Raw genomic sequence first — 19,876 nt, 5'->3', positions numbered from 1 at the left:
GCCGTCTTCAGCAATACAAATAAGAAAAAACAACTGACAAGAGGATAAAATAAATAAAACTAAAATGAACAGTTTTTCAAAACAGTCCCAGCATCCTTACCTCAGCGAAGTTCAACCAGGACTCTGGTTTAGGCGTTTCCTTTTTGCAATCAATGGCATCTTTTTAGCGGCTTCATCACGGTAGGGTTTATGCCTGTCCACTCGTAGCAAAATCAATTTTTCATTGTCAGCAATTGTCATATTGTTGATAAATTTACTTAGATTGCCCTCAAAGTGCTGTTTTGGCGAAAGGACCAATTCTATTGGTGTCAGCTTGTAGGGATTAGCCATTTTTTAGGAAATAGTTTTTAAAAGTCCAGCAATTAACGGCTGTACGAGTGCAAAGAAGCTACTGCCTACTTGAAGGACACTTCCTTTTAAATTTCTTCCCCTTGTTTTTGCCTGCTATGGCACGCACTAGTGAACAATTTAGCTTTGTCTGTTCCTAAAATACTTCTAGCAGCAGAACATCACTCTCAGTTAAATTTAAACAAAGCTCTGATAAGAGATTATTGAATTCTTTTTCAACCTCATGTTTGAGTGTAGCTTCCCTAAGCCTTGGTTTGGAATTACCTAGGACATAAAATAAATGTCAGTTTTCTTGTAGTTTCTTCAGCATATTGATGTCAACTAATGACCTTTTACTGTTCACTGGTAAAAGTAGGGTAATTTTATTGTCAAAAATGTTGGTGACTACAGTCAAATGCTTGGGTGTTTTCTGATTGAGATACAGCACAATTTAACTATAGGTCTATTTTAAGCCTGAGTGTGTCCTGAGAGTAGAAATTTCGATTCACAGGGATATATTTGTTATTTAAACTTATGAGGGAATGTTAATCACGAACAGTCCTGTAGGTAATATATTTAGTACAATTCAAAGCAAGTGACCTCATAAATTTGTTCTGATGAAAGAGTTTGTGGAGGACAGCTTTTACAGATATTTTTTCATGATGAGATTGGACCTTGAATAATTGGTATCTCTTGAGACCATTCTTCAATAGACTCAGATAAATCATTTGGTTCAGTCAAATAGTTTGGTTCAGTAACATTAAATACATCAAGCCTTTGTATGCACTTTGTGCCTGGTGCAGTGGTCTTTATTTTATCATACGACTCTTGCCACACGCTATAAAAATAGCAGATATTTTTCTAATTTTATAAAAAAAAATTTACGATATTGAATGATTTTCGTTAAAAATCTTGTTTTGCCAGATATTGATAGCCCACAAAGAAACGATCTGAATGTAGAGTTTGCTCTTCTCAATTTTAAAATACAACTAACTCTAAAATGCCTCAATCTGTTGAATAAATATTAATTTCCTATGTTTGAGAATACAAAAATTAAGAATAATAAATGGTTTCTTTATTGACAAAAAATTCACTACAAAAAATATAATGACATTCGAATATCACATTTATTTTTAATAACACACAGTAGGCACTTGGGAAAACAACAAACATTTTTGTCTAGATAAAATAGACACTTAGGAGAAAAATAAACAGCGACACGATATAAAAGTTCTTGAAAGAGGACCTTGGAAAGCACGCTGGTCGTCTCGGTGGCTAAAGGACGGAGCTAGGCAATGGCAGATTCCAGGTAAATAATAGCATGATATTAAACACTTTATGTCAAGATATAGAAAAATGTACCGACACATAAAAAACAACAATAAAAACTCTGCCTTACACGAAACAAACATACACATGTAAAAAAAGCACTGGTGGAATGAAAAAATGAACCCCGTCCCACCTACTACTGAATTTATTCCAGACCAAGATGTTGCCTGTATTTGACACATTCGTCTCCGTTCGAAGTAAAGTAGTGTCCATGTAGAACTTTCCCACCATCCGCACATACACTGACTTTGTCCGATATGGAATTGGGATTTTTCTCTAGTCTAATCATGTAGTTTTTAAATTTTAAAGAGCAAATTGCCCTGACTCACTCTTGGAACTAGATTATTTTCTACACAGTTTCTATAAACAGTTCCACCAAAATTCTCCCTCACATAGGGTATTAGTACTTTCTTAGAGAGTGTGTGAATTTTCTCATCGTGTGTTTGCACAGAGTACACCTTCGAACCTGCAAGAACAGCGTGGAAAATCATCACTCCGCGTTTCAGATTTTACAAATAAAACTTTATTTGGGCATGGTGCTTAACTAGCTCCCGGTAAATGGACTCTTTCCAGTGGGTAAAGACCATTCGAGAGCTAATTTCCCAAATCATCGTATAAGTGTCTGTTTTAACTTTTAACAGTAGTGAACCAGTGTCTCCATAATATACCTGAGCTTCCCCTCCCTCAGCTATTTGAGCCTACACATATTTTAATAAAATTAAAACACGAGTTTTTTTGGAACTTATAAAATGGCCACGCCAGTGGCAATATTTTTATTTAACGAAATTTTCTTACTTCTTTTCTATGTAAAAGGACAATATTTGAGCCTATGCTGGAAAACAATGTAAAGCTCAGCTCAACAGTAATTTAAGCACATTCCTTTGAGTCGCTTACAACGTCACATCAACTGCTATTCCGTACACTCTCGCACCTCTTACCGAAGGCTGAACTGAAAATGAGCTTAAAGATATTTTTTTTCAACCCTCGTTGTGAGCCTTAGAACTTTTAATGACGGAGATATCACTAAAATTTTTCATGTAGGGCTATTGGTCAGATTATTTGGCTTTATGAATCTTTTTGACCTTGAAACTGTTTCCTAGCATCCATCTCCAAAGAACTTGGTGTAAAAAAAAATATTCTGTTTCGGACGAAGGTTGGCAATTAATTTTTGTTTTGAATGTTTCCAGAACATACCCCCATCCTTTAACGTAGACTCAGGGGGTCCTCAGACACCGATCTGTTTTTACACAGGAAAATAAAATTCTTTACCGAGTCATGAAGTTCAAAAGGCATTTCACTATCAATTTCAAAAACTATCCTTGTGGCCCATTCATCTCAACAGTGGCAATATACGGAAAAATTTGGATCACAAAGACTGTTAAGCCATTTATACTTCCCACATGGCAAAGAGTAGTGAGACATTACCGACATATGAAATAAGTTCATATTATTTGCATATAAAAAAGTTAAGGCTGAATACTGAAAAGAGAGAAGTTGTTATTTTAAAAAAAAGGAAGGTTGGGGACGATGAAAAATATACATTTAAATTTAATAATAAGAACTATTTATAAGTAAATATTATTACCAAAAAAATTATTACCAAAAAAATTCTTATTTTTAATGGCCAACTTGTCCTCTGATTAAAGGGTCATTGGATAGGCTGTATTGCCCACCTATGAAATTGAGTAATTATGAGTTTTAATAAGTGAAATCATGGCTGCAACCACAAAATCTTTCCCGCCCAATGCTTCAAAAATCTACCAATTGCATCGTATTTCTCGAGTCTCTTTTTCCATATGCAAAAGAGGCAGCAATCGCTTCATGTTCTTTGACACTATTTAAATTTGATGTATCACGTCCATCTGTGAGTTTTTCCTGGTAAACTAACGCCATCTTGTCACTAGTGAATTCGAAAAGTTCTTGATCAGAAGATGGCATTGTAGCCCAAAAATGTCTCCACAGATTGATACTCATGACGCTTATAGTGCTTAAAAGAGTGCATTGACATTAATTTGGTGTGGAATCTAGACTGACACATTAGATAATAGTAGCTTGTCCCCCTCCCCTCCCCCCGAAAAATATGTACTATAGAAAAAATGTGGAACTGAATAAGCCCCTTTAGCAAGCTCGAAAAGAAGTCATACCCAGTGTTTCACTGATTCAATTGACGGAGCCCTCACTGAATATACTACCCTATTTTTATCCTTACATCCTCCTCAAACTCTGTATCATACTGTAAACAGTAGCACCAATCCTTAAATGCTCATTGGCCCGCTTAAAAATATTTACTCCTTTAAGTGTTACTGACATTGACCATTTAAACAGTTAAAGTTTACATTAGTAAAATCTGCCTCTTTCTGGGCCCATTTACTGCCAAATCACCCAAATCTACCCTACTAGTACCCTTTTGCAATTTGTTGTGGGCTGCTATGACAAATGCGCATTGAAGCAATGCAACCTTGTTTCAAAACAAATTTCTTGAATACTACTACACCTCCTCAAATCTGAATTGTATTTTGTACCTGCCTTCCCCTCCCACCTCTTAAACAAAATCTTTTTTGAAATTACACCCATTAATATATAAATTCTCAATAAATAATACCTCTGACCCACTCCCCTTTCCATTACAGTCATCCTATTTATTCATAATACTATCTACCCAACCCGAAAGTACCCCTTCAGAATTGTGCAAGTCCAGGTCAAGTGATTTTCAGTTTGAATACAATACTAATACAAATCACCCGATTTTTGGTTTAATTAAAAAAAAAAAATGTGAGAAGGATGGGTTGATCCTATCCCTACCTCCCCAATCCTGTATCTGTTTTTCAACAAGGGCTCGAATCCTGCCCCCATATGAGAAGACTATGTATGTAAGAATTCATATTCAACAGCCCACTATAATTAAGTTAAATGGATCCCAAAGTCTGCCCTATAGACATATATTTTGCAGAAGGCAGAGTTCAACAAGTAGAAGTATAGTAATACATGGGATGAGCCACTTTCACTTTGTCCCACACCCCCAGCTTCTCCTTTTTACGGTCACTGTGAGTGTTTAGGAGGGATAGCCACTCTATCTCTGCCAAGAGTCTCTGGACTGTGTTGGTTGTTAACTCCTCCTGTACCCAATCCAAAAATTCTGCATTAAGACCAAGATTGGCTGGAAAACTATCTAAGTCAAAGTTGGGGGATTTATACTATCTAGGATCATCTCACAAAATATGTTTAATCCCTCTCGTTCACTCTCCTTTGGGGCCTTCTCTGTCTCAATTTGGGCACTGATACTGTCATAAAATGCTGATGGTGCAACAAGACAGGTGTCTTCATACCGTCAAAGAGATTATTGACCCTTTAAGTTGATGGCGCTGATAATGTCGCTCGCTGGAAGAAAAATAATACTACCAGCTTATTTTTTTTTTCAAATCTATAATTTTCATCGTTTTAATAATCTATTTTATTTTTTGGAGGCCAGGGGCCCTCAAACCTCCCCCCTGTCTCCCCAATACTATCGAACAGGGGTGGGACCGGCAGTCCAAATTATTTGGATATGATTTTCGTTTTATTAGTCTGAACGAGAATATATTATTCAGCAGTATTGAAAAGCCTATAAAATTATTTTTTTAGGGGACTTGGTGGAAGGGGCAGTAGCTATCCAACAGGGGTTTACTCAGCATCTGTTTGAAATGGGATAGTTTTATTAAATTGAAAAAAGAATGAATTCACCATGTTGAAAGGCTTGTAACTATTTTTAGGAGTGGCAGAATCCTCGATAAAAAGCCTCAACATCATTGTTTAAAGGTTTATAGCTTTATTTTTTAGAAGGGGCAGAACTCTTGAACAGGAGGTTCTGACATCATGTTTAATAGTCTGTCATTATATTTTCAGTGGAGCAGAACTCTCCAACAAGGGCCCCAAGATAATATTTAACAACCAGTAACTTTATTTTTTAGGAGGGTCGGAACTCTCGAACAAGAGGCCCCTCGATACCCAGGACCGGACATACGCAGGACCGGGTTGTAATTTCTAGGCAATTCAAGATTTTATTTTCCTTTGGACTTTCCTTTGAAAAAGCCTGTTTTCTTCAAATTAAATTATACTCATTCTCCATCATATCCATGACAATCCAAAATATAAAGAGTGGAAGCTCTCTGGGATGTCAATTCACGAAAATGTAGGGGGACAGTAAATGTATTTGCAAAACTTAAAGGAAGGAGGGAATTTTCTCTATGGAATTCATAAGCCTGTTATTCTTTCTCTGTAAAATTCTAATCTCTGGTACATTTCAAAACCCAAGGGGGGAGAGGAGCAAAAACTATAGGGGTAATTTTGCCCTACCGTCCCCAATTTGAGTTTTTTGGCGCGGGTACATATACAAATGTTGTCTGTTCTTTTGCACTCGAAAAAGTTCTGTGTTAATGTATTCGTTGTCAGTTTTTCAGCCCCCCGCCCCCAGGGGCTGAATGGTCAAAATTTTAATTTTTGTAAATGAGGGAAGTTTGTTTGGAAAAATCTTACTGTCAGAAATACCTCTACCCAAAACCTTCTACCTCTGCGTGGGTAATTTTATGAATGTTATATTTTAGTTCATACTCAACGAAGTTATGCGTCTATGGATTAGCTATTACCCCTTCAGCCTTCACATTGTAGGCTTAATTCAAGTAGGCTTGAGAGGTTTAATCTCTCCGCTCCTTTGACCTGCAGGATAACCCAGAAAACTTATACAAGAGTCCAGTCCCCCCCATTAGACAACAAAAGGATATACAACTTCTCCCGTAATAGCTGGTACACATTTAATGTATAACTAAGAATATAACTGCCTACTAAATCTGTGTAATAACAATTCATAAATTTAACAAAGCGAATTTAAAAACCATTTTATATGACATTAGTCTTATGATTCGGCATTACCACTAAGCTGACCCAAATAATAATTAATGCTTCCATTTGCCCCTCGAGGAGCCCTTTGAGGAGGGTATTCCCACCATATTCGCTGTAAGCTTGGGTGATTTACATAGAAACTGTTTCATTTGTTCTTGAATTAGAATTGACCCATGTATGTCACCTTTCAAGCTTATTGCCCCTATCTGAAATATAGCTATTGATCAAACAGTTTGTGGTAATGAACTGTAAGTGAGAAACGACCCGGCTCAATAGTAACCGAAACTCTAAAAAACAGAATTTTGATACAAACCGATATATCAATGAAATTTGCTTATTATCCTGATTTTAAATATATAATTAAGCTTTCATTAAGCTTAGTCTTACCAAATAAAGACTACGAGGATGAGAAAATATGCCTGATTTTCGAAAAAAGAGGAAAAGACCCTTTAAAAGTACTAGAATCTTAATGAAAATCACACCATCAGATTTAGCATATCAGAAAACCCTACTTTAAGGGTTTCAAGCTCCTATCTGCAAAAATGCGGAATTTTGTATTTTTTCTCTTATTGTTAAGGGTAATAGTCCGGGGTAAATTCTAACCGGGATTCAATTTTCTAGAAGATATTTCCGTTGGGAAGGTGAATGAAGAAGAAAAAACTTTTTTTTTCTAAATTTAATTAACTTCAAGGCCGACCAAATTAAACACATAGCAATTGCTTTGTTTTATTAGTTTGTTATTTTATTTTATTTTGTACGGAGTCGGTGTAGACCTATTGGGTTAGACAGTCTATTCCACTATATATTCAAAAATTCCGGATAAAGTCCTGTTGATGGACCAAAAGTATAATGAGGCCTTCACCTGTTGGTTTCTGGATAAGTGAAGTAGAAACGAATGATTTATCAAAGAGACAGGAGGAGTCTGTAAAGCGCAGATTACGTTTCCATTAGCTACCTGAATTTATGGGAAAAATCAGTAAAGGTTCAAGTGTCCTGTGATAAATTCAATGGAATCAAAGGAAAAAGTAAAAGATAGACCTGTACTGCAGAGTATGCCGACAATTCAAGTGACTTCTCCGCTTAGTGAGTACGACTGTGAACTGGACCTCTGGGATGTCGATAGGATTCAGAAAAAGAAGTAAGTAGCAATTTCTTCATTAAAGAATTTTTTATATTATAACTGTAACGAGCGACTAGGCTCAATAGTCACCGAAACTCTAAGAAGCGGAACTTTTGTATCAGTAGATGCGTCAAAAGAACCATATTATTATGCTGATTCCAAATATATAAGATTCATCAAGTTAAGTGTTACCCATCAAATGTTACGAGCCTGAGAAAATTTACCTGATTTTCGAAATAGGGGGAACACCCCCTAAAATTCAAGAAATCTTGATGAAAATCACACTAGTAGATTCAGCGTACCCGAGAATCCTACCGTCGAAGTTCAAGCTCCTAAATACAAAAATGTAGAATTTTGCTATTTTTGCAAAGTGGAAGCTCTCTGGGATGTCAATTCACGAAAATGTAGGGGGACAGTAAATGTATTTGCAAAACTTAAAGGAAGGAGGGAATTTTCTCTATGGAATTCATAAGCCTATTATTCTTTCTCTGTATTCACAGATGCTTGTTTATTTGTTAGTATGTTGTTTTTTTGTTTTTTTCCTCAGGGTCGATCGTATCGAAAAACTGGTTTTAAAAGACCGGGAAAGGGCGTATTCAAACACGAATTAAATGTTCTAGTGCCCTTTTTAAGTGAGAGAAAAGATTGGTGGGCAACTCGCCCCCCTCCAGCGCCTATTTATTTCCCAATATTATCTGATCAAAATTTTGTGATTGCCATTTCGTTTATTGTAGTCGAAAAATAAAATAACCATATCTTTAGGGGTAAAATTACCCCCCCCCCCCACAGTCCATGGAGAGAGGTCTGTACGTTATGAAATTTGCCCATTGTTTACGTATAATATTTTTTATTGGGAAGTATACAGATAATTTTGGGCGGGAGGGATTTTGTGCTTGGGATGGATTCCATTTGGATGATCTTCCTTAAGGAGGGAAAGTCCTTGGGGGGCTACAAATTCCAGGAAAATTTTACACTGGAGGGGGGATTTGAAAGAATTCATACACAAAATTTTTGTTAATTGTCTTACATTATCTTTGTCATTTTTTGCGTGTTTTGCCTCCCGTTCCCGGTTCGAAAGGAGGGATTTCCAGAGTGATCGAGAAACCCATTATAGACTAAAGTCTTTTTCAAATGAAAGTATGCTAAGAATAATTTTTCAGGCTTTACCATCCGCAAGAAATTTTACGGAAAATGGGTTCTCAACATGGAAGGAACAGTCTGGAGGGATCTTGTTGGAGCGGGGGATGTTGTTTTACAGTGGATGAAATTTTCACAGGAGAGTTTCCGTGAGAGGGGAGGGGTCAGGGAGGTTGAGCCAGATTTACCTACATTATTTGAACAAGAGCTAAAAGCTCATATGGCACTTGTGACGAGGCCGGAAGAGCCAAGAGCTCATATTGCATGAGTTCTATCAAAATTCTAAGAATCAATAGATTGATTTAAAAGGAAAATCAGAGGCTTAATGCCGGTCGGGATTTAAAACAAGAGCTCTGAGTCGCGAGGTCCTTCTAAATATCAAAACTCATTAAGATCCGATCACCCACTCGTAAGTTAAACTTCATTTTTTCTAATTTTCCTCTCCCTTCAGCCCCCCAGATGGTCGAATTGGGGAAACGACTTTATCAATTCAACTTGTGTAGCTCCCTGACACACCTACCAATTTTCATCGTCTTAGCACGTCCAGAAGCACCAAACTCGTCAAAGCACTGAACCTCATCCCCAACTCTCCCAGAGAGAGCGGATCCAGTCCGGTTACGTCAATCATGTATCTACGACATTTGGTTATTCTACCCACCAAGTTTCATCCCAATCTCTCCACTCTAAGCTTTTTCCAAGATTTCTGGTTTCCCCCTCAAACTCCCCGCAATTTCAACAGATCTAGTCGGGATTTGAAATAAGAGCTCTGAGACATGATTTCCTTCTAAATATCAAATTTTATTAAGATCTGGTCACCCGTTCTTAAGTTCATTTTTTCTCTCAATTTTTATATGTTTTTATACCTCAATTTTTTAAATTTTTCCCAAATTAACACTCCTCAGCTCCCCCAAAGAGAACGGATCCATTCGAACTATGTCAATCGCATATCTATAACTTGTGCTTATTCTTCCCATCAAGATTCATCCCGATCTCTCCACTCCAAGCATTTTCTAAGATTTCCAGTTCCCAAGATTTCTGTTTATCCCCTCCAACCTCCTATGTCCCCGATCTGATTCGAAATGAAAATGGAGCAACTGAAACATGAGATTTTTCTATATATCAAGTTTCATTAAGATCCGATCACCCGATCATAAGATAAAGATACCTCAATTTTCACATTTTCCAAGATTTCCGGTTTCCCCTTCAACTCTCCCCCTGTCACCGGATCTGGTCGGGATTTAAGATAAGAGCTCTGAAGCACAAGATCCTTCCAAATACTAAACTTCACTAGGATCTGATCACCTGTTCATAAGTTACAAATACCTCATTTTTTCTAATTTTTCCGAATTACCCCCCCCCCAACTCATCCAAATAGAGCGGATCTAATCCAATTATGTTAGTCATGTATCTTTGACTTGTGCTTATTCTTCCCATCAAGTTTCATCCTGATCTCTCCACTCTAAGCCATTTCCAAGATTTCCACACCCCCCCCGAAAAAAACAAACACCGGAGCTGGTCGGGATCTAAATAAGAGATCTGAGTTACGAGTTCCTTCTAAATATTAAATTTCATTGAGATCCGATCACTTCTTCGGAACTTATAAACACCTCATTTTTTCAAGTTTTTCAGAATTAGCCCTCCCCCCAACTGCCCCAAAAGAGCGGATCCGTTCCGGTTATATCAATCACGTATCCAGGACTATTCCTTATTTTTCCCACCAAGCTTCATCCCGATCCCTCCCCTCTAAGCGTTTTCCAAGATTTTAGGTTTACCGTTGCAACTCCCCCTAATGTCATCGAAACCGGTCGGGATTTAAAATAAAAGCTCTGAGGCACGATATCCTTCCGAACATAAAATTTCATTAAGATCTGATCACCCCTTCGTAAGTTAAAAATACCTCATTTTTTCTAATTGTTTTGAATTAACCGTCCCCCCAATCTTCCCCCCTCCCTCAGATGGTTTTATCGGGGAAACGACAATTTTTAGTTTCAAATGGTCTGGTCCCTGATACGCCTGCCAAATTTCATCGTCCTAGATAATCTGGAAGTGCCTAAACTAGTAAAACGGGACCGACAGACAGACAGACAGACCGACAGAATTTGCGATCGCTATATGTCACTTGGTAGATACCAAGTGTTATAAAAACGGACAGAAATTAAATAATTATTTTTTTTAACTAAAGTAAGGAACAACATTAAAACTAAAAACTAACAGAAAATTTTCCATGTATGAAGTGTTGCCCCCTCCTTAGTACCTTGCTCTCTAAGCTAAAATCCCCCTAAACCACGGTTTATTGCTGGAGCAGCTAAATGTCCAACCCGCATTGCTGCTACTGACCTCTCTTTAATTTTAAAGGAAATTGTAAATAAACTTAAAACCTATTGTTCTGGTATTAAAAAATTTTCGAATTTTAATCCATATTGGAGTGTTAATAATTCACTGCAGGTGATAGATTCTTTAACAATGGTTTCAGCTAAAAGAATTGAGTCTTTCGATTTTGCGACAATGTATACTAATTTATCACTTAATTTAGTGTTTGATAATTTAAAAACTGTTATAAAGAAATCTTTCCTCTTATCTAGTAAAAGGTTCTTAAAAATAGACAGTTATAATAAAAAGCCCATATGGACAAACTGCTTTAATACTACAGTTAACTTGAGATGTTACAGCTTGGATATGATTTTTGAGTTATTGGAATTTGTTTTATGCAATACTTATATAAGATTTGGGGGTGATTTGTACAAACAAATTATAGGAATTCCCATGGGGGGGGGAATGCCAGCCCATTTATAGCTGACTTGTTTTTAAGTCAACTAGAATATAAATATATGATGGATAAGAATAATCCAATTAATTTAAAACATGCTTTGTCAAATAATAAAAGATATTTAGATGATATTTTGGTCTTAAATTGTAAGGATTTCATTGATATTTCTAAAAATATATATCCATCAGAGCTTATTCTTGAGCCTAGTCATGGCGCTGGTCATGAAGATCATTTCTTAGATTTAAATATTAATATTTGTGATAATAATAAATTAAGTTTTAAAATGTATAATAAAACGGATGATTTTGATTTTGAAGTGATTAGTTTCCCATTCCCTGAAAGTAATATACACTCAAATATCACATATTCAGCGTTTTTCTCACAGTTACTTCGTTATGCAAGGATTTGTAGTAATTATATTGATTTTAAAAATGGATGTAAAATCTTAAGCCAAAAATTGATATCAAGAGGTTTTTCTGCAAATAAATTAACTTGGCAATTTAAAAAATTTAGTTTTCATTATAACGAACTTTTAAATAAACATCAAAAGAATTATCTAGAAATACTTAAAGAAATTTTTAACTAATTTCGGAGGTTCGAGAAATGTTGTCACAGCGCCATTTATTTTGAATTGTGTTTCTAATTGAGCGGATTTTTTTTTAAAAATTAGCCACATGGTAAAGATGAATTCTGTAATTGTTTAGTTCATTCAGGTTTTTTGCAATGTGTTAATATTTGTGATTTGGTAAAATTTATAATATTTAGTTTACCTATTGTTGCTAAAGGGAGGGATATATTAACAAGATAAGCTTGTTTTGGTTTTACTTGGTTGTTTTACATTTGCTGTTTTTTTTTCATAGGCATGTATTTTGGGGGTGATACCTGACGCGGGGATGCCATGGATATTCTGTGGTAGCCACAACACTGTGCTGGGTAGAGAATTTAGAGTGGCGAAACCCTATATAGGCCAGTGTATTCTCCTGATGAGCCCTTATGTTGGGTGTTGCCTCTGAATTATTTGTCTATATTATTTTTTCTATTGTTCGGTAAATGCCGACTTATACTTATTGACGACATGACTGCCTGTCCATGGATTATTCTTTATGGTTGATTGTGTGTGGCTATGCTGTTTGACCTATGTGATTGTATGGATGAGTAGGGTTAAGGCCTCATTCAAGTGCTGGTCTATATTAATCACTAATTTAGGAAAACAGTCTTCCTTTTCTCCTTCTGTCTCTCTCTTTTTTTTTTTTTTTTTTTTTTTTTTTTTTTGTGTTTGTGCTGTAGCATTGGTGATTTCTCTTTTCATGATATAGAAATGGTTATTGGGAAGTGTACAGACGTTTTTAGTGGGATTTTTTGAATGGGGGAGGGGTTTACAAGAGGAGGATATGTTGGGGGAACTCTCCATCGAGAAACTTGTCATGGGGGAAGAAAATTTCCATAAAGGGAGCGCAGGATTTTCTAGCATTATTTAAAAAAAAAACAATGAAAAAATAAATATGAAAAGTTTTTTTAACTGGAAGTCACGACCAGCATTAAAACTTAAAACGAACAGAAATTATTACGCATATGAGGGGCTCACCTTCTCCTAATATCTCGCTCTTTTCGTAAAGTATTTTTAGTGGTTTCAACTATTTATTCTACGGCTTTTGTGATTCAGGGCTCATTCTAAATGAATTGGGACAAAATTTAATCTTTAGTGTAAAGAGCGAGGTACTGACGAGGGGGCGAACTCCTCATATATGTAATAAAAACATGAGATTACAAAAGTTCGTTACGTAAGTTAATTTATAAGTTACGTTTATCTTTTACTAAGAAAAATATTCGTAAAAAAACTAAAAGTTCTATTTGCCTTTTTAAATAACCAAAAAATCGCAGGGCAACTAGGCTTCCTCCACCGTTTCCTTTTTTCTCAAAATCGTTCGATCAAAGCTATGAGAAAGCCATTTAGCCAAAAAAAAAAAAAAAATAATAATAAATAAACTTGCAAATTTCATGTTAATTATTTTTCTGCGGAGAACCAAAATCAAACATACATTGATTCAAAAACGTTCAGAAATTAAATAAAAAAAAAAAGTTTTTTTTTAGCTGAAAGTAAGGAGCGACATTAAAACTTAAAACGAACAGAAATTAATTCGTATATGAAAGGGGCTGCTTCCTCATCAACGCCCCGCTCTTTACGCTAAAGTTTTATACTGTTTTAAAAAGCAGAGTTGAGAGAAAAAGTCAAACCTTTTTTTTTTATTTAATTACTATGAAAAGCATATATTCTTAAAGGATATTTGGTTATGAAAATTTCTTCTTTTTAATTTTGATTAATCTAAAATAATGAATATAGAAATAGATAATAGAATATTATAAAAATAGAAAAATAGTTTTGGCAGCTGCTTTCCCTGGAAATCCATGAAGAAAGCTGAAGACCAGCAATTAAATCCCGGACCTTTCAGTATCTTGAGCACTATATGTTTCTCTGGTAATTTTTTATGTTTATTTTAGTGCGATTCCAGTCATGCTAACTAAAATAGACGGTAATATCAAGTAGTTCGTGGTAACGAACTGTAAGTAAGGAGTGACTCGGAACGAAAGTAACAGTAATGACAGCATAGTGACTTTGACAACACAGTACCCCCTTCAAGTCCTGATCCAGACACTTTTTTTTTAAACTTCTTCAAGATGCAGGTACATGTTACGTCATAGGAAACGTTTTCTAAACGATTCAAGTGCATGTTACGTCAGGTTTCATGTTGCATAATTGAGAGTATTTTTTTCTGGAAAAACCTGCGAGGGCCAGGGAAAAAACCTTCAGGATCGCTAGTCAAGATGCAAACAATACTTAATAGTTTCATTGATTATTAAAAAAGCTTCAGAGCTTCAGAGACCCGCTAATGGGGGCCTTCAAGATGCTGGACCCTAGTGAGCAGCTCCACCAGGCGCCCCAGCATTCAATTCTAACGGGAGCCCCTAACAGCAGATTCCAATGAGGCCCTAGCAACCAATTCTGTTGGGAGGCCCTATAATCCAATCCCACCGAATCTCCCAACCTAACCACTGGGGCCCTAGCATCCAATTTAACTGGGGGGGGATGTATAGCAACCAATTCAACCTGGGGCCTCAGCGAGCAATTCCAACAGGATCCTTGCAAGGTTTCCAAACGGGGCCCCTAATCTAACCTAAAAACCGGGGGATAGCATCTGTTTTCACTGGGCATTAGAGCATCCAATTCTACTAGGGGGCCCTAGCAGAAAACACCACTGAGGCCTCTAGCATCCTATTTCCCTGGGGGCCCTAGCGAGCAAACTCATATTTTCATATCATTGTGCATTGCACTATTGATAACAGTTCAGGAAGCTTTCCAATAGTTGTGCTAATATGCCCTGGTCTGTCAGCGTAATGTTTCATAGCTGATGAAGTCTAAAACTATAAAGACAAAAAAGGACCTTTTTGGTAGGTATGGGATCAACTTTTATTTACGCTAAACTGTGGGTACATTCTGGGCACGGAAGACATCAAAAATTTGTTTTATATGCATTTTTGTTAGGTTTTTACAAGTTGGACAAAACATTCTGTTTTTTTTTTTGGGGGGGGGGGGTGAATCTCCTCCCCCTTGGATACGGCCTTTATTCTGGGTTTGTAAGCTGTTGTAACTTTACAATAACTATAGTTACTCATTTTTGACATCCGCCCAGAATGGTTGTGAAGTAACTAGGGGAATAATTAAGCTCATAAGGGAAGACCATCAGAAGTTTCAATTGTGTCCATCTCTCTTTCACTCTAATAAATATTTTCAATACGTTTCGATATGGTAGTAAAACTATGGTGATCATCAAATTAATTTACCCAAGATGCCTATGAACTATCTTTTGTAAAAGCTACCGAAAAAGCAAATTTGAAGTCACCTTTCTGTCGTTCATGTTTCAACTGCAGCTGGAAGGAAAAGGTTAATTTTTTTTAACTGCTTTTAAACCTGGAATGCACCCTGTATAAGCTAAATTGGCAGAGACTAGGCTAATCTTTTGTCAGTATTTATTTCTTAGCCTCTGTATAGTTTTGGATAGTTTAAACATTTTTTTTTTTTTTTTTTTTTTTTTTTTTTTTTTTTTTTTTTTTTTACACAGGTATCAAACCATCCTTGGACTGCTTGTAGCAGTCCAATCCAAAAAGTACAGGAAACGAAAGAGTAGAAAACCGGCGTTGCCCTTTAAAAGAAAATTCACCAATGCCATCTAGCACTCGGTAGCTTTGTTTGACTCAAAAACGCTGGATACCTGTTTTTTTTAGGTACTTGAAAAGGCAGGGTGTAGTAAAGAAAAAATAATTCTGTCATCAGTCGGCCTATGGGCTTACAAGTCAACTTTCCGAGCTATCCTAGATCCACCTTATGCAGCTTCAATCATTCTTGAAAATAAAATTACTATGCTAAAATGGGTAAAACACCCCCTAGAAGCTAAGCAATTGCTATTCTTTGCTTCAAAACTCAGTTACTAGAGTTCATTTTTATGATATAAAGAAAAAATCTTATGTTCCAAAAAGATAATAATTAGGCCTTTCATAACCTTAAAATCATCGAAAATTTTGACACGATTTCTGCAAACGTTGAAAATTTCTTATTTTCTTAAAAGGTCTGGCACATGATCTGCCTTTTTATTATTTTTCTTGGAATTCACCCTCCTACCTCTTCCTTCCGTCAATAATAAATTTTTCCGTGAATAATTACGCTATCTAGTGATAATTTGAACCTGTGCCGTGGGATTTTTCATTTTTATGGGAACTTCCTTTTTCATCTTTTGAGTTTTCTGTGTGTCTTTTGTGTTTTTCTTACGTTTTCTGTGCGTTTCCCTGTGTCACCTTTGTGTTTCTAATCGTGTTCTATATTCTGATGTGTCTGTCGATATTGTTACAATGATTGTGCAATTATTTTTATTAACATAAAAATACATTTGAAGAATCTTGGCTATAATATTAAACGATTTTAATTACATTTTAAAATCTAATTTTGTACCAGCCATGGATAAAAAAGAAGAAGAAATAAAACATTTTAATATATAATTACAGGTATGTCAAGACCTTTCCAATATATCAAATGACGAATATTCAAAAAAGAAAACAAATTTCTCCGGTTACCATGCTCCAGTCGAAAGGACAATTTCTCAACAAGGAGAAATCTTCTCAGAAATGGGAACTGCTAAGAAATCTAGGTCTTGGCATGGCAACCTCAAAGATACCGATCCTGAAGGGGAAAATGAAAATGGTAAGTTTTCAATAATCCCAAGTAAAAGAAGGGCACTGATAAAGAGTATTAATATTAGTAAATCTTTGCTCCTTTTCTCGACATAAATTTTTGAGTCCACAGATATGACAACTTAGACCTTAGTACTTTGCAAATAATAAATTAGAGTCTACTATGTCAGTGCTGCTATATTGGTTAATAAATCTAAGAACAATAAATCTCACAATTTAGCTTTCAGACCACGGTGTAGAAGCACTTTATATAAGCTATGGACCAAGTTAAATTGGGATCCAGTGTAATATTCCTCCTCCAAACATGAATTTATTCTTGTTTTTTTTTGCATGTCTTAAAAGTTTTATGCATTTGACGTAGTGTAACCCTATTTGAAAATAATTTCATAGATGACAATATTTCTATTTATAGTTATATTTATAATTCTATTTATATATAATTCTATTTATATTATTATTTATTATGCACAGTATACCGCTTATTTTACAAGGTGGAGGAATTCAGTCATACTCCAAAAAGTTTTATAAAAATACATTGGTCGAAAAGTAGTTCGTCTGGTGCAAATATAGCTACTAATCTTCTTCCTCCACCCAGTTTCAATCAGAGCTTCAATATTTTCTCCCATCCAAGAATTTCCTACTTTCTTTAAGTCTGTCCTCAGAATTTCTTCCCACTCTATTTGAGAAGGACCTAGCCTTGATAAATATGACATCCTTTAAAAGAGGAATTAATCCTCTCCTTTCATAAAGCTTAATCTTTGATATACTGTCGTTCAAAGGATCATCTTCCATGGCCATATTTAACAGCTCCCACTATTGTCATAATCAAATACATCATAACCATGGTTATAAGACCATTGACTCCCACTATTGTCATAATAAAATAAAATCATAACCGTGGTCATAAGACTATTGACTCCCGTTATTGTCACAATCGAATGACATCATAACTGTGATCATAAGACTATTAATTCCCGCTTTTGTCATAATCAATAAACATTATAACCATGGTTATAAGACCTTTGACTCCCACTATTGTCATAATCAAATAAAATTGTAACCGCGGTATTCAGACTATTGACTCCTGCTATTGTCATGATTAAATTACATCATAACTGTGGTCATAAGACTATTGATTCCAGCTATTGTCATAATCATATAACATCATAACCGTGGTTATAGGACTATTGACTCCCGCTATTGTCACAATCAAATAACATCATAACCGTGGTTATACGACTTTTCTTTCAATTCTTCTATACTTTTTTAACGCCGAAAAAAGTCCCCACTTCTTTCCATTTACTACTAAAAATAAAACATAAAATATAATAAAGGATTCTATTTAATAGGTCTTATTTTTTGGCCCCAGAAGGATGGCCAATAACACAATATTTAACAATCTCTCATCTATAGTCTGTAAAACATGGCCTGCCCATGTTAGTGTTTCTTTCATTATAGTCCTAGTCTGAGATAGCTTCCAGTGGAGTTATGCCTCATTTTCACACACAGCTTAATATTCGAGATACAATCAGTCAAACGAGTACCTAAGCCTCTAATAATCTTACGTCTTAAAACTTAAAAAACTTAGTCTTAACAATACCTCTGGGAATAAATTAACAAATCCTCTCCAGACTTTAAAAAAACCCACGTTGTTTCAGAACTATACTTGACCACAGTCACTACCATGGCTCCCAAATTCTAATCTTAGTTTGTAAACTTATCTTAATATTTCTTACAGATTCTTTTCAACTTCAAAAAATTATCCCTGTCTTGGCTCTTCTACTTTTTGCTTCTTGACTGCTTGAAATAACTTTGTTGAAAATACTACCCGGGTAAGTATAGCCATGCATTTGTTCAATTTTCTTGTTACATAACATCACCTCATCGCCCTCATTTATTCCTAGTTTCAAGGGAATAGTTTTCTTAAACTTCATCATGAACCCTGAGTTCCTGAAACCCTGAAAACCTCAATCATATTGCTGTTATTTCCAAGTAGGACACTGAAATATTCTGAATAGTCTAAGTTTACAAGAATTTTACCTTCACATTTGATTCCATGCTTCCCAGTAGTCTTTGCAGTGTTCCTTGAAACAAAGTCCATCAAAATAGTTTAATGCAAAGATTGTAAGCCTTGTTTAACCCGTGATTCCTCGCCAAATAGACTTCCAACCTAACTTCCAACCTTAAAAGCAGCAAAATAATCTCTGTACATAGCTCTGATCACTTAAATTTACTAATCGGTAACGTTTAAAGGATGGGACATTCGCTAAAGCCTCTCTATCAATTGAATCCAGTAAAATATAAAGTTGAAGACTACATTGACCTGATAAATGAGAATTTTCTGAATTATTAACCAAAGAGTTAAAATATTTTCGAGACATCCTCCGAAAACGACACTGGTTCTCTCAAAAGGATTTCATTCACAATATTTCTTAGTCTAATAAGTACCATAATGCCAAGTAATTTTCTTTGTACAGAAACGGAAGAATGAACCATTTTCAAATTTTATAAAAAAAACTAAATAAATATCTTATTATTCAAAAACCTTCTTTAAGGTATTGATCGCTGGATTATATTTTATGAAGAAAAATTATTTTGATGAAGAAACAAAACAAAACAAATTCAACTCAAATAAATGTTCTTTATTCTACAATTTTTTCCTTTTTGCAGCTTCAGCTCCCATTAGTGATACGATCTCCGACAGCAACTGTACATCTCGTAAACACAGTGTTGTCATATCAGAATCCGCAACTCCTCTTTCTGGGGCAGACGACGAAATGTCTGATGAGGAATCAGTTAAAGCCCAGAATCGGCGGAAAAGCAGCGTCTTATTAGTTCCTGAGAAAAAGAGTCGTCACTCACGTCGTCATGAAGGAGGCAATTGCAGCAACAGTTTTTTGTTTTGTAAGTTTTTCGTAAGGTATACTTGTTTTAATTATATGTGTCATTTAGAATTAATATCGGTTAAACCATCTGCCATAATGATTTGGTATCCGAACATCAAATAAAATTACTGATATGCCTCCTATTGATATATGAGGTTGAAAGGTACGGACCTACAAGAAATTGCACATATTTTA

The 19,876-nt window shown here is 35.5% G+C and overlaps 1 protein-coding gene across 3 annotated transcripts in view; it reads left to right on the top strand.

Annotated features, from left to right (window-relative positions):
- LOC136037707 (uncharacterized) overlaps positions 1 to 19,876 on the top strand; it is a 98,915-nt gene that overhangs the window by 62,829 nt on the left and 16,210 nt on the right. For 2 of the 3 annotated variants that reach the window (XM_065720471.1, XM_065720469.1), the window contains exons 2-3: positions 16,611 to 16,806; positions 19,467 to 19,700. In XM_065720471.1, coding sequence (XP_065576543.1) covers positions 16,731 to 16,806; positions 19,467 to 19,700 — 310 coding nt within the window. In that variant the 5' untranslated portion in view covers positions 16,611 to 16,730. Of the gene's footprint in view, positions 1 to 7,356; positions 7,670 to 16,610; positions 16,807 to 19,466; positions 19,701 to 19,876 lie in introns of those variants that run through there. The other variant, XM_065720470.1, reaches the window with a different exon arrangement.

This window comes from Artemia franciscana, chromosome 17 (assembly GCF_032884065.1).
Source record: "Artemia franciscana chromosome 17, ASM3288406v1, whole genome shotgun sequence".
NCBI lineage: Eukaryota > Metazoa > Arthropoda > Branchiopoda > Anostraca > Artemiidae > Artemia > Artemia franciscana.
This window is presented reverse-complemented; position numbering and strand designations above follow the sequence as displayed.